The 13,225-nt window shown below is 48.2% G+C and overlaps 1 protein-coding gene across 2 annotated transcripts in view; it reads left to right on the top strand.

The window, feature by feature from the left end:
- LOC106600995 (C-type mannose receptor 2) overlaps positions 1-13,225 on the top strand; it is a 48,719-nt gene that overhangs the window by 7,100 nt on the left and 28,394 nt on the right. For both annotated transcript variants that reach the window (XM_014192828.2, XM_014192827.2), the window contains exons 3-7: positions 2,134-2,307; positions 2,488-2,652; positions 2,954-3,067; positions 12,355-12,498; positions 13,019-13,210. In XM_014192828.2, the coding sequence (XP_014048303.1) occupies positions 2,134-2,307; positions 2,488-2,652; positions 2,954-3,067; positions 12,355-12,498; positions 13,019-13,210 (789 nt within the window). The remainder of the gene's footprint in view (positions 1-2,133; positions 2,308-2,487; positions 2,653-2,953; positions 3,068-12,354; positions 12,499-13,018; positions 13,211-13,225) is intronic.

The following is a 13,225-nucleotide window of genomic DNA, read 5'->3' as shown; positions in this document are numbered from 1 at the left end:
ACTGACTGGCAGCCCGCCAGCAAGATAGCTAAGGAAAGCCCTCTCGCTCTGTGTTTGTAAACTCAAGATGTAAACAGTGGAATGCCCTTGCCCTCACATAGCCTACAGTAGAGCTGGGTCATTAAACCGGAAATGACTGACACCGACCATACCGATCACTTATCGCGGGCATTTCGCTGATATCGCTCATTATGATACGTAGCCTGTACTAGAGAAATGTGAAGTTTGGAATGAAGTAAGTGTGTTAATATGGGTGATTGTTAATGGGACAGTTGACGGCTACAACCATCAGACTAGTAGTAAGTTAGTAGGAAACGTTTCAAAAACTTGTTGCACATTAATGTTATAAACTATCCTTCTATTTATCATTTTTGCATCAATTCAGGCAATTCAGGCAAATCCACAAAAATGCGGATTTTTGTCCATATCACCCAGTTCTAGCCTACGGTATGTTAGTGTTTATGTAGGACCTAGGAGTTGAAGCCCCCGCGTAAGGGTTAACAGTGTGGTTTTGAAGCAAAGCCTTGTTTCCACTATTATTATTAGTAGTATTATTATTCATACAGATATCAAATGTTATAATTTAAGTTGCACTGACAACCTTTCTGCTGGGCTTACTCTTTGAAATACTGTATCTAGCCTGTCTGACTGGAATTAAAACCAGATCTCCTACAACCTAAGTCCAGAAAACTACTTCTTTACTTTCCTCCTCTATCTTTCCTCTCTTTCTTTTCTTACTTTCCTCCTCTATCTTTCCTCTCCTTCTTTACTTTCCTCTATCTTTCCTCTCCTTCTTTACTTTCCTCCTCTCTTTCCTCTCCTTCTTTACTTTCCTCCTCTATCTTTCCTGTCTTTCTTTTCTTACTTTCCTCCTCTATCTTTCCTCTCTTTCTTTACTTTCCTCCTCTATCTTTCCTCTCTTTCTTTTCTTACTTTCGTCCTCTATCTTTCCTCTCTTTCTTTTCTTACTTTCGTCCTCTATCTTTCCTCTCCTTCTTTACTTTCCTTCTCTATCTTTCCTCTCCTTCTTTTCTTTCCTTTTTTTGTGGGGAGACAAAAGGCATTTGTAACTTTTAACTGCCATTCCTCACAACTTGCTTTTGTGAAGACAACAGGCTGCTGAATAAAGAATGCCACGGACATTAGTCACCCCGCTGTGTAGCTAGCAGGCTAGCAGCTTGACATGAACCAGCCACTGGTGGAGAAGAGAGGGAAATGAAGGAGGGAAAAGGGAACTTTCTAGGCCTTTCCCCCTTTTTAACACATATGCCCTACTTTCCATGGGCCTGGCTAGTTCTCTGTGTGTTTTGGTAACATCGCAGACACCCTTCTAGTCCCTCTCTTTACAGCTCTCTCTCTCCCTACCGCTCTCTTTCTCCTTTTCTCCCTCGCCCTTTCTCTCTATCTTTCCTCGCTCGCTCTCTTCCCTCTCTCTCTCTTTCTCCATCGTGTCTTGGAGAGTTGATTTGAGTTGTCCCTGCTGTCCTTTCCTTCATACCCCGCTGTCCAGTGGAATGCAGAGGCTACCGTGGCAACCCCTGGGCATTTTGTCAAACTGTGGAGATCAGGTTTCATTCAAAATAAAGTTCATTCACCTCTCAAAGAATAATGGAGTTTAGTTTATACATGGCAGTCTCATAATAGACTGGGAAAATAACTAAAACAGCTGCTTATAAACTAAACTCATTATTTTATTATTTTAGAGAAAGCTTTTTGGAAAGAGTACCCTTTCTACCCTTGTCAATTGCTAGTGAAAATGAAAATGACTTTTTCTGGCATACTTTTTGAACTGTTTCAGACAGTATTTAGTTTTTATAAAGCTTTGTCCTGATGTAGTTATTTTTCAGATGTAAATTCTTTGATTGTTTTTCCATTATCTGGTCTATTTTGGTTTATTGTTTACCTTTGATGGTCTTTCCCATACCTTTTGGTCCAAAAGCACACTTTGGCGTCTGTCTTAATTTCCTGTAATATATCTTCTATTTATTGATCACGTTTAATTGCACGTCTTTCAGTACACAGATTTGTTTGCTCAGTACAAACTATCCACACAAATCAATTTGGGACAGAAAGTGGCGCTTCAGTGCCAGTGCATCCTGGGATTTGAAGTCTTTCCATCGTGCGCCTTTGCAGAAATCTATACTATCCAGGGGAACTCTTATGGTCGGCCCTGCTACCTGCCCTTCATGTACGATGGCCAGTGGTTCCACAACTGCACCAGTATTGGCAGAGAGGACGGTCACCTGTGGTGTGCCACCACCTTCGACTATGGCAAGGACGAACGCTGGGGCTTCTGTCCTGTTAAGAGTGAGTCACTGTCTCACACAGCTATATTCCTCCTCCACCTCCTCCTCCCCCCCCCCACACACACACACACGCACCACAGACTCTTTCTATGTCTCTCTATGACTTTTTCCCCTTGCAATGATCTCTGTTTCTCCCACCCTCCCCTCTTTCTCTCACTCACTCCCTCCCTCCCCCTCCCAGGCAATGACTGTGAGACGTTCTGGGACACAGATCCCCTGACAGACAGCTGCTACCAGTTCAACTTCCAGGCCACCCTGTCATGGAGCGAGGCTCGCATCAGCTGCCAACAGCAGGGGGCAGACCTGCTCAGTATCACCAAGCTACATGAACAGACCTACATCAACGGTAAGAGACCAGAGGAGAGTCTAAAATGCAGTGCTCTATGCTACAACACGGTAGAGGTTTTCTTCCTTATTCTCGGTTTGATATAAATGTGTTTATAGGTCTGTTATGAACTGGTATTAAACATTACTGGTAAACAACTATGTATTAAGCGTGTATAAGCCATTTAAAAGCATACCTTAAAATCACCATCTTTTCTCAACTTACCTCTTCTCTAATAGTTTTAAAGAGGGAGAGTGTGATCTTGCCTCTGTTTATATGAGAACATCTTAGGTTTTTAAGAGAAGTCTCCCTGCTGCTGTAGGTTTGCTGACTGGTTACAGTGCTGCTCTGTGGATCGGTCTGAATGACCTGGACATCACCGGAGGCTGGCAGTGGGGTGACTCCTCCCCACTCAAATACCTCAACTGGGAGAACGGTGAGAGAACACTGCCTTTAACCCAACCCAACCTCAACCATCTTTTTAATCCAACCTCAACCATCCTGAAACACCATTCTAACCCAACCTCAACAATCCTCAACCATCTTTTTAACCCAACCTCAACCATCCTCAAACATCTTTCCAACTCAACCCAACCTCAACCATCTTTTTAACCCAACCTCAACCATCCTCAAACATCTTTCCAACCCAACCCAACCTCAACCAACCTCAACCATCTTTTTAACCCAACCTCAACCATCCTCAAACATCTTTCCAACCCAACCCAACCTCAACCATCCTCAACCATCTTTTTAACCCAACCTCAACCATCCTCAAACATCTTTCCAACTCAACCCAACCTCAACCATCCTCAACCATCTTTTTAACCCAACCTCAACCATCCTCAAACATCTTTCTAACCCAACCCAACCTCATCCATCCTCAACCCTCATTTTAAAAGCAGATTGACGTTTATTGTCCTGAATCTTGCCCTGGAAGCAGAACTCTCGCTAGATGGGCCAGCTGTAAAGTCAAAATTGACTATATAGTAAAAATGTATGAAAACAGATTTTTTTTAGTCTTAATGTAAGGTTAGGGTTAGCAGGGTTAGGGTTATGGTTAGGTTTAAAATCAGTTTTTATGACTTTGTGGCTGTGTAACGGCTGTCTGTGGAAGTAGACCAAGGTGCAGCGGAGTTAGTGTTCATCTTGAGTTTTAATTAACAAACACGATACAACAAAACAAGAAAACCGACAGCCAAACAGTACTGTCAGGTGCAAGACACTAAACAAAAACAATCCCCCACAAAACCCAAAGGAAAAACAGGCTCCTTTTGTGTGACTCCCAATCAGCAACAACGAACTACAGCTGTGCCTGATTGGGAGCCACACACTGCCCAAAACAAAGAAATAGAAAAATGAACATAGAACGCCCACCCAATGTAACACCCTGGCCTAACCAAAATAAAGAACAAAAACCCCTCTTTATGGCCAGGGCGTTACAGTACCCCCCCCCCCCCAAAGGTGCGGACTCTGGCCGCAAAACCTGACTCTGAAGGGAGGGTCCGGGTGGGCCTTCTTACGGCGGCGGCTCAGGTGCGGGACGTGGCCTCCGCTCCACCCTCGGCATCGCCCACTTAGGTGGTGCCCCTGGCCGCGCCGGAGGACAGGTGGGCGACCCTGACTGCGCCCGCCTGGCAGGCGATTCTGGCTGCGCCCGGCTGGCGGGCGTCCCTGGCTGCGCCCGGCTGGCGGGCGTCCCTGGCTGCGCCCGGTTGGCGGGCGACCCTGGCGGCTCCGGGCTGGCGGGCGGCTCCGGCGGTTCTGGCCCAGGATTCACCAGGCTGGGGAGACATGAAGGAGGCCTGGCCCTGGGCACAGGCACAGGACTCACCAGGCTGGGGAGACATGAAGGAGGCCTGGCCCTGGGCGCAGGCACAGGACTCACCAGGCTGGCGGCGGTTCTGCCGGCTCCGGTGGCTCCGGGCTGGCGGGCGGCTCTGGCGGCTCTGGCCCAGGATTCACCAGGCTGGGGAGACATGAAGGAGGCCTGGCCCTGGGCGCAGGCACAGGACTCACCAGGCTGGCGGGCGGCTCTGGCAGCTCCGGACAGGCGGGCGGCTCTGGCGGCTCCGGACTGGCGGGCTGCTCTGCCGGCTCCGGACTGGCGGGCGGCTCTGCCGGCTCCGGACTAGCGGGCGGCTCTGGCGGCTCCGGACTGGCGGGCGGCTCTGGCCCAGGACTCACCAGGCTTGGGAGACATGAAGGTGGCCTGGCTCTGGGCGCAGACACTGGACTCACCAGGCTGGGGAGACCCACAGGAGGCCTGGTCCTGGGAGGAGGCACAGGATAGACCAGGTTGGAGAGACCCACAGGAGGCCTGGTCCTGGGAGGAGGCACAGGATAAACCAGGCTGGAGCGACCCACTGGAGGCCTGGTCCGAGGAGGAGGCACAGGATAAACTGGGCTGTGGGGGAGCACTGGAGTTCTGGTGCGTAGGCTTGCCACCCAAACTCCAGGCTGAATGCCCACTTTTGCCCGGCACGGGTGGAGCGCAGGTATTGGGCGAACTGAGCCCTCCCAGCGCCCTGGAGACACAGTGCGCAGAGCCGGCGCAGGATAGCCTGGACCGAAACGGCGCACTGGAGACCAGACACGCTGGGCTGGCACAATCCGTCCTGGCTCGATGCCTGCTCTCGCATGGCACTTGCGGGGGCTGGCATGTAGCGCTCTGGGCTATCAACGCGTACTGGGGACACTGTGCGCTTTACCGCATAACACGGTGCCTGACCAGTACTGCGCTGCCTCCTGTAAGCACGGGGAGTTGGCCCAGAATTCCTTCCTGGCTCTGCCACACTCCCCGTGTGCCCCCCCAAACATTTTTTGGGGGCTGCCTCTCGTGCCTGTTGCGCTCCCTCGCTTCGTACCAGCGCCTCTCAGCTATCGCCGCCTCGATCTCCCACTGCGGGCGGCGATACTCCCCAGCCTGAGCCCACGGTCCACCTCCGTCGAGCAATTCCTCCCATCTCCAGGAATCCTGAACGCACCTCTCCATCTCCTCCAAAGTCCATGAGTCCATATCTCCCCTCTCCTGGTGCTTCTCCTTCCTCCGCTGCTTGGTCCGTTTTTTGGTGGGTGATTCTGTAACGGCTGTCGTCGCAAGAAAACCAAGATGCAGCGGAGGTTGTGGATTCATTATGGATATTTAATAAAATGAACCACTATAAACAAAACATAAAACAGCAACGATAGCAAACAGTCCTGTCTGATCAAAAACGAACGAGACAGAAAACAATCCCCCACAAAACCCAAAGGAAAAACAGGCTCCTTATGTGTGACTCCCAATCAGCAACAACGAACTACAGCTGTGCCTGATTGGGAGCCACACACGGCCCAAAACAAAGAAATACAAAAACATAGAAAAATGAACATAGAACGCCCACCCAATGTAACACCCTGGCCTAACCAAAATAAAGAACAAAAACCCCTCTCTATGGCCAGGGCTTTACAGGCTGTGCCAGCAAGTGACCACTGCAGAGCTGCTTTCAGGGCAATATTCATGACAATAAATGCCAACCTGCTCCTTTTAACCCAACCCAATCTCATACATCCTCAACCAACCTTTTAACCTTATCCATCCTCAACCATCCTATTAACCTTATCCATCCTAAACCATCCTTTTAACCTTATCCATCCTCAACTATCCTTTTAACTTCATCCATCCTCAACTATCCTTTTAACCTTATCCATCCTCAACAATCCTTTTAATCTTATCCATCCTCAACCATCTTTTTAACCCAACCTCAACCATCCTCAAACATCTTTCTAACCCAACCCAACCTCATCCATCCTCAACCCTCATTTTAAAAGCAGATTGACGTTTATTGTCCTGAATCTTGCCCTGGAAGCAGAACTCTCGCTAGATGGGCCAGCTGTAAAGTCAAAATTGACTATATAGTAAAAATGTATGAAAACAGATTTTTTTTAGTCTTAATGTAAGGTTAGGGTTAGCAGGGTTAGGGTTATGGTTAGGTTTAAAATCAGTTTTTATGACTTTGTGGCTGTGTAACGGCTGTCTGTGGAAGTAGACCAAGGTGCAGCGGAGTTAGTGTTCATCTTGAGTTTTAATTAACAAACACGATACAACAAAACAAGAAAACCGACAGCCAAACAGTACTGTCAGGTGCAAGACACTAAACAAAAACAATCCCCCACAAAACCCAAAGGAAAAACAGGCTCCTTTTGTGTGACTCCCAATCAGCAACAACGAACTACAGCTGTGCCTGATTGGGAGCCACACACTGCCCAAAACAAAGAAATAGAAAAATGAACATAGAACGCCCACCCAATGTAACACCCTGGCCTAACCAAAATAAAGAACAAAAACCCCTCTTTATGGCCAGGGCGTTACAGTCCCCCCAAAGGTGCGGACTCTGGCCGCAAAACCTGACTCTGAAGGGGAGGGTCCGGGTGGGCCTTCTTACGGCGGCGGCTCAGGTGCGGGACGTGGCCTCCGCTCCACCTCGGCATCGCCCACTTAGGTGGTGCCCCTGGCCGCGCCGGAGGACAGGTGGGCGACCCTGACTGCGCCCGCCTGGCAGGCGATTCTGGCTGCGCCCGGCTGGCGGGCGTCCCTGGCTGCGCCCGGCTGGCGGGCGTCCCTGGCTGCGCCCGGTTGGCGGGCGACCCTGGCGGCTCCGGGCTGGCGGGCGGCTCCGGCGGTTCTGGCCCAGGATTCACCAGGCTGGGGAGACATGAAGGAGGCCTGGCCCTGGGCACAGGCACAGGACTCACCAGGCTGGGGAGACATGAAGGAGGCCTGGCCCTGGGCGCAGGCACAGGACTCACCAGGCTGGCGGCGGTTCTGCCGGCTCCGGTGGCTCCGGGCTGGCGGGCGGCTCTGGCGGCTCTGGCCCAGGATTCACCAGGCTGGGGAGACATGAAGGAGGCCTGGCCCTGGGCGCAGGCACAGGACTCACCAGGCTGGCGGGCGGCTCTGGCAGCTCCGGACAGGCGGGCGGCTCTGGCGGCTCCGGACTGGCGGGCTGCTCTGCCGGCTCCGGACTGGCGGGCGGCTCTGCCGGCTCCGGACTAGCGGGCGGCTCTGGCGGCTCCGGACTGGCGGGCGGCTCTGGCCCAGGACTCACCAGGCTTGGGAGACATGAAGGTGGCCTGGCTCTGGGCGCAGACACTGGACTCACCAGGCTGGGGAGACCCACAGGAGGCCTGGTCCTGGGAGGAGGCACAGGATAGACCAGGTTGGAGAGACCCACAGGAGGCCTGGTCCTGGGAGGAGGCACAGGATAAACCAGGCTGGAGCGACCCACTGGAGGCCTGGTCCGAGGAGGAGGCACAGGATAAACTGGGCTGTGGGGGAGCACTGGAGTTCTGGTGCGTAGGCTTGCCACCCAAACTCCAGGCTGAATGCCCACTTTTGCCCGGCACGGGTGGAGCGCAGGTATTGGGCGAACTGAGCCCTCCCAGCGCCCTGGAGACACAGTGCGCAGAGCCGGCGCAGGATAGCCTGGACCGAAACGGCGCACTGGAGACCAGACACGCTGGGCTGGCACAATCCGTCCTGGCTCGATGCCTGCTCTCGCATGGCACTTGCGGGGGGCTGGCATGTAGCGCTCTGGGCTATCAACGCGTACTGGGGACACTGTGCGCTTTACCGCATAACACGGTGCCTGACCAGTACTGCGCTGCCTCCTGTAAGCACGGGGAGTTGGCCCAGAATTCCTTCCTGGCTCTGCCACACTCCCCGTGTGCCCCCCCAAACATTTTTTGGGGGCTGCCTCTCGTGCCTGTTGCGCTCCCTCGCTTCGTACCAGCGCCTCTCAGCTATCGCCGCCTCGATCTCCCACTGCGGGCGGCGATACTCCCCAGCCTGAGCCCACGGTCCACCTCCGTCGAGCAATTCCTCCCATCTCCAGGAATCCTGAACGCACCTCTCCATCTCCTCCAAAGTCCATGAGTCCATATCTCCCCTCTCCTGGTGCTTCTCCTTCCTCCGCTGCTTGGTCCGTTTTTTGGTGGGTGATTCTGTAACGGCTGTCGTCGCAAGAAAACCAAGATGCAGCGGAGGTTGTGGATTCATTATGGATATTTAATAAAATGAACCACTATAAACAAAACATAAAACAGCAACGATAGCAAACAGTCCTGTCTGATCAAAAACGAACGAGACAGAAAACAATCCCCCACAAAACCCAAAGGAAAAACAGGCTCCTTATGTGTGACTCCCAATCAGCAACAACGAACTACAGCTGTGCCTGATTGGGAGCCACACACGGCCCAAAACAAAGAAATACAAAAACATAGAAAAATGAACATAGAACGCCCACCCAATGTAACACCCTGGCCTAACCAAAATAAAGAACAAAAACCCCTCTCTATGGCCAGGGCTTTACAGGCTGTGCCAGCAAGTGACCACTGCAGAGCTGCTTTCAGGGCAATATTCATGACAATAAATGCCAACCTGCTCCTTTTAACCCAACCCAATCTCATACATCCTCAACCAACCTTTTAACCTTATCCATCCTCAACCATCCTATTAACCTTATCCATCCTAAACCATCCTTTTAACCTTATCCATCCTCAACTATCCTTTTAACTTCATCCATCCTCAACTATCCTTTTAACCTTATCCATCCTCAACAATCCTTTTAATCTTATCCATCCTCAACCATCATTTTAACCCAACCTCATCCATCCTCAACCATCCTTTTAACCTTATCCATCCTCAACCATCCTTTTAACCTTATCCATCCTCAACCATCCTTTTAACTTCATCCATCCTCAACTATCCTTTTAACCTTATCCGTCCTCAACAATCCTTTTAATCTTATCCATCCTCAACCATCCTTTTAACCAACCTCATCCATCTTCAACCATCCTTTTAACCTTATCCATCCTCAACCATCCTTTTAACCTTATCCGTCCTCAACCATCCTTTTAAACTTATCCATTCTCAACCATCCTTTTAACCTTATCCATCCTTATCCATCCTTTTAACCTCATCCATCCTCAACCCTCATTTTAAAAGCAGATTGACGTTTATTGTCCTGAATCTTGCCCTGGAAGCAGAACTCTCGCTAGATGGGCCAGCTGTAAAGTCAAAATTGACTATATAGTAAAAATGTATGAAAACAGAAATATATTTTCTGGTCTTAATGTAAGGTTAGGGTTAGCAGGGTTAGGGTTATGGTTAGGTTTAAAATCAGGTTTTATGACTTTGTGGCTGTGCCAGCAAGTGACCACTGCAGAGCTGCTTTCAGGGCAATATTCATGACAATAAATGCCAACCTGCTCCTTTTAACCCAACCCAATCTCATACATCCTCAACCAACCTTTTAACCTTATCCATCCTCAACAATCCTTTTAACCTTATCCATCCTGAACCATCCTTTTAACCTTATCCATCCTCAACTATCCTTTTAACTTCATCCATCCTCAACTATTCTTTTAACCTTGTCCATCCTCAACAATCCTTTTAACCTTATACATCCTCAACCATCCTTTTAACCTTATCCATCCTCAACCATCCTTTTAACCTTATCCATCCTCAACTATCCTTTTAACTTCATCCATCCTCAACTATCCTTTTAACCTTATCCGTCCTCAACAATCCTTTTAATCTTATCCATCCTCAACCATCCTTTTAACCCAACCTCATACATCCTCAACCAACCTTTTAACCTTATCCATCCTCAACCATCCTTTTAACCTTATCCATCCTCAACCATCCTTTTAACCTTATCCATCCTCAACCATCCTTTTAACCTTATCCATCCTCAACTATCCTTTTAACTTCATCCATCCTCAACTATCCTTTTAACCTTATCCGTCCTCAACAATCCTTTTAATCTTATCCATCCTCAACCATCCTTTTAACCCAACCTCATACATCCTCAACCAACCTTTTAACCTTATCCATCCTCAACCATCCTTTTAACCTTATCCATCCTCAACCATCCTTTTAACCTTATCCATCCTCAACCATCCTTTTAACCTTATCCATCCTCAACCATCCTTTTAACCTTATCCATCCTCAACTATCCTTTTAACTTCATCCATCCTCAACTATCCTTTTAACCTTATCCGTCCTCAACCATCCTTTTAACCCAACCTCATCCATCCTCAACCATCGTTTTAACCTTATAATCTTATCCATCCTCAACCATCCTTTTAACCCAACCTCATCCATCCTCAACCATCGTTTTAACCTTATCCATCCTCAACCATCCTTTTAACTTCATCCATCCTCAACTATCCTTTTAACCTTATCCATCCTGAACCATCCTTTTAACCTTATCCATCCTCAACTATCCTTTTAACTTCATCCATCCTCAACTATTCTTTTAACCTTGTCCATCCTCAACAATCCTTTTAACCTTATACATCCTCAACCATCCTTTTAACCTTATCCATCCTCAACCATCCTTTTAACCTTATCCATCCTCAACTATCCTTTTAACTTCATCCATCCTCAACTATCCTTTTAACCTTATCCGTCCTCAACAATCCTTTTAATCTTATCCATCCTCAACCATCCTTTTAACCCAACCTCATACATCCTCAACCAACCTTTTAACCTTATCCATCCTCAACCATCCTTTTAACCTTATCCATCCTCAACCATCCTTTTAACCTTATCCATCCTCAACCATCCTTTTAACCTTATCCATCCTCAACTATCCTTTTAACTTCATCCATCCTCAACTATCCTTTTAACCTTATCCGTCCTCAACAATCCTTTTAATCTTATCCATCCTCAACCATCCTTTTAACCCAACCTCATACATCCTCAACCAACCTTTTAACCTTATCCATCCTCAACCATCCTTTTAACCTTATCCATCCTCAACCATCCTTTTAACCTTATCCATCCTCAACCATCCTTTTAACCTTATCCATCCTCAACCATCCTTTTAACCTTATCCATCCTCAACTATCCTTTTAACTTCATCCATCCTCAACTATCCTTTTAACCTTATCCGTCCTCAACCATCCTTTTAACCCAACCTCATCCATCCTCAACCATCGTTTTAACCTTATAATCTTATCCATCCTCAACCATCCTTTTAACCCAACCTCATCCATCCTCAACCATCGTTTTAACCTTATCCATCCTCAACCATCCTTTTAACTTCATCCATCCTCAACTATCCTTTTAACCTTATCCGTCCTCAACAATCCTTTTAATCTTATCCATCCTCAACCATCGTTTTAACCAACCTCATCCATCCTCAACCATCCTTTTAACCTTATCCATCCTCAACCATCCTTTTAACCTTATCCGTCCTCAACCATCCTTTTAAACTTATCCATCCTCAACCATCCTTTTAACCTTATCCATCCTTTTAACCTTATCCATCCTCAGCCATCCTTTTAACCTTATCCATCCTCAGCCATCCTTTTAACCTTATCCATCCTCGGCCATCCTTTTAACCTTATCTATCCTCAGCCATCCTTTTAACCTTATCCATCCTCAGCCATCCTTTTAACCTTATCCATCCTCAGCCATCCTTTTAACCTTATCCATCCTCAGCCATCCTTTTAACCTTATCCATCCTCGGCCATCCTTTTAACCTTATCCGTCCTCAGCCATCCTTTTAACCTTATCCGTCCTCAGCCATCCTTTTAACCTTATCCGTCCTCAACCATCCTTTTAACCCAACCCAACCTCTACCATCTGTTTACAACACTAACACCACAGACTACACAGAGAACTTCTAAGCTGTCTCTTCTTTCTATCTCCCAATATTCTTTCTATTTCAATCCCAGACCAGCCGGGCCATGTGGAGGAGGAGAACTGTGCGGTGATCAGGACAGAGTCGTCTGGCCGCTGGCAGAACAGAGACTGCTCTGTAGCCCTTCCCTACGTCTGTAAGAAGAGACCCAATGCCACCCTGGATCCCTTCACCACCGGTACGTCTGCCTAGTCACCGGTCGAGACTCTAGACCTCCTTATCAAATCCTCCCTGCTAAAGCTTTTACAGATGTTGGAGCTTGATTTGATCACTCTTCTGTTGCTGAGAATTTTCCTGCAAAGCAGGAAAGGCACATTTGTAGTGTATTTGAGTTTTGAAAAGGCTTCTAATGTTTGTAATTTCCACTTTCAAATTTCAGACTTCATTTTCCCTTACGAAAAATGTATCAACCCCTGCAAAATGTACATTTGTTACAATCCACATAATAATTCACATTTCCTGTTGCTGCAGCATTATTTTCCCTCTGTAGCGAACAGGTTCAAATTAAGATCCTACATATGTAGCTTGTTGTTTCATGGACAGTTACATACACTGGATGTGAGTAGTTACAGTTCTAAAAACAAAATCCTAGATTTGTGTTACCATCGGGTTATATGCTCTCTACTGTATTAGCAAATAGTTAATATAGGATATATTTCCCTTCTGTTTGCTCTCTGTCTCTGCTCTGTGGGCTGCAGACTCGTGGGCGGATGATGAGAAGTACGAGTGTGATGTGGGCTGGCAGGCGTTCCAGGCAGGCTGCTACAGACTGACGTCAGAGAAGGTCGACTGGGACGCTGCTCAGAAAACCTGTCAGAAAATGGAGGCCAACCTGGTCAGCCTCCACACCCTGCCTGAACTAGAGTTCATCATCAACAACATCAAGCGAGGTACACAGATAATGC

Source organism: Salmo salar, chromosome ssa03, assembly GCF_905237065.1.
Source record: "Salmo salar chromosome ssa03, Ssal_v3.1, whole genome shotgun sequence".
Classification (NCBI taxonomy): domain Eukaryota; kingdom Metazoa; phylum Chordata; class Actinopteri; order Salmoniformes; family Salmonidae; genus Salmo; species Salmo salar.
Note: the sequence above shows the minus strand (reverse complement) of the source record. Positions and strands in the feature narration are given on the sequence as shown.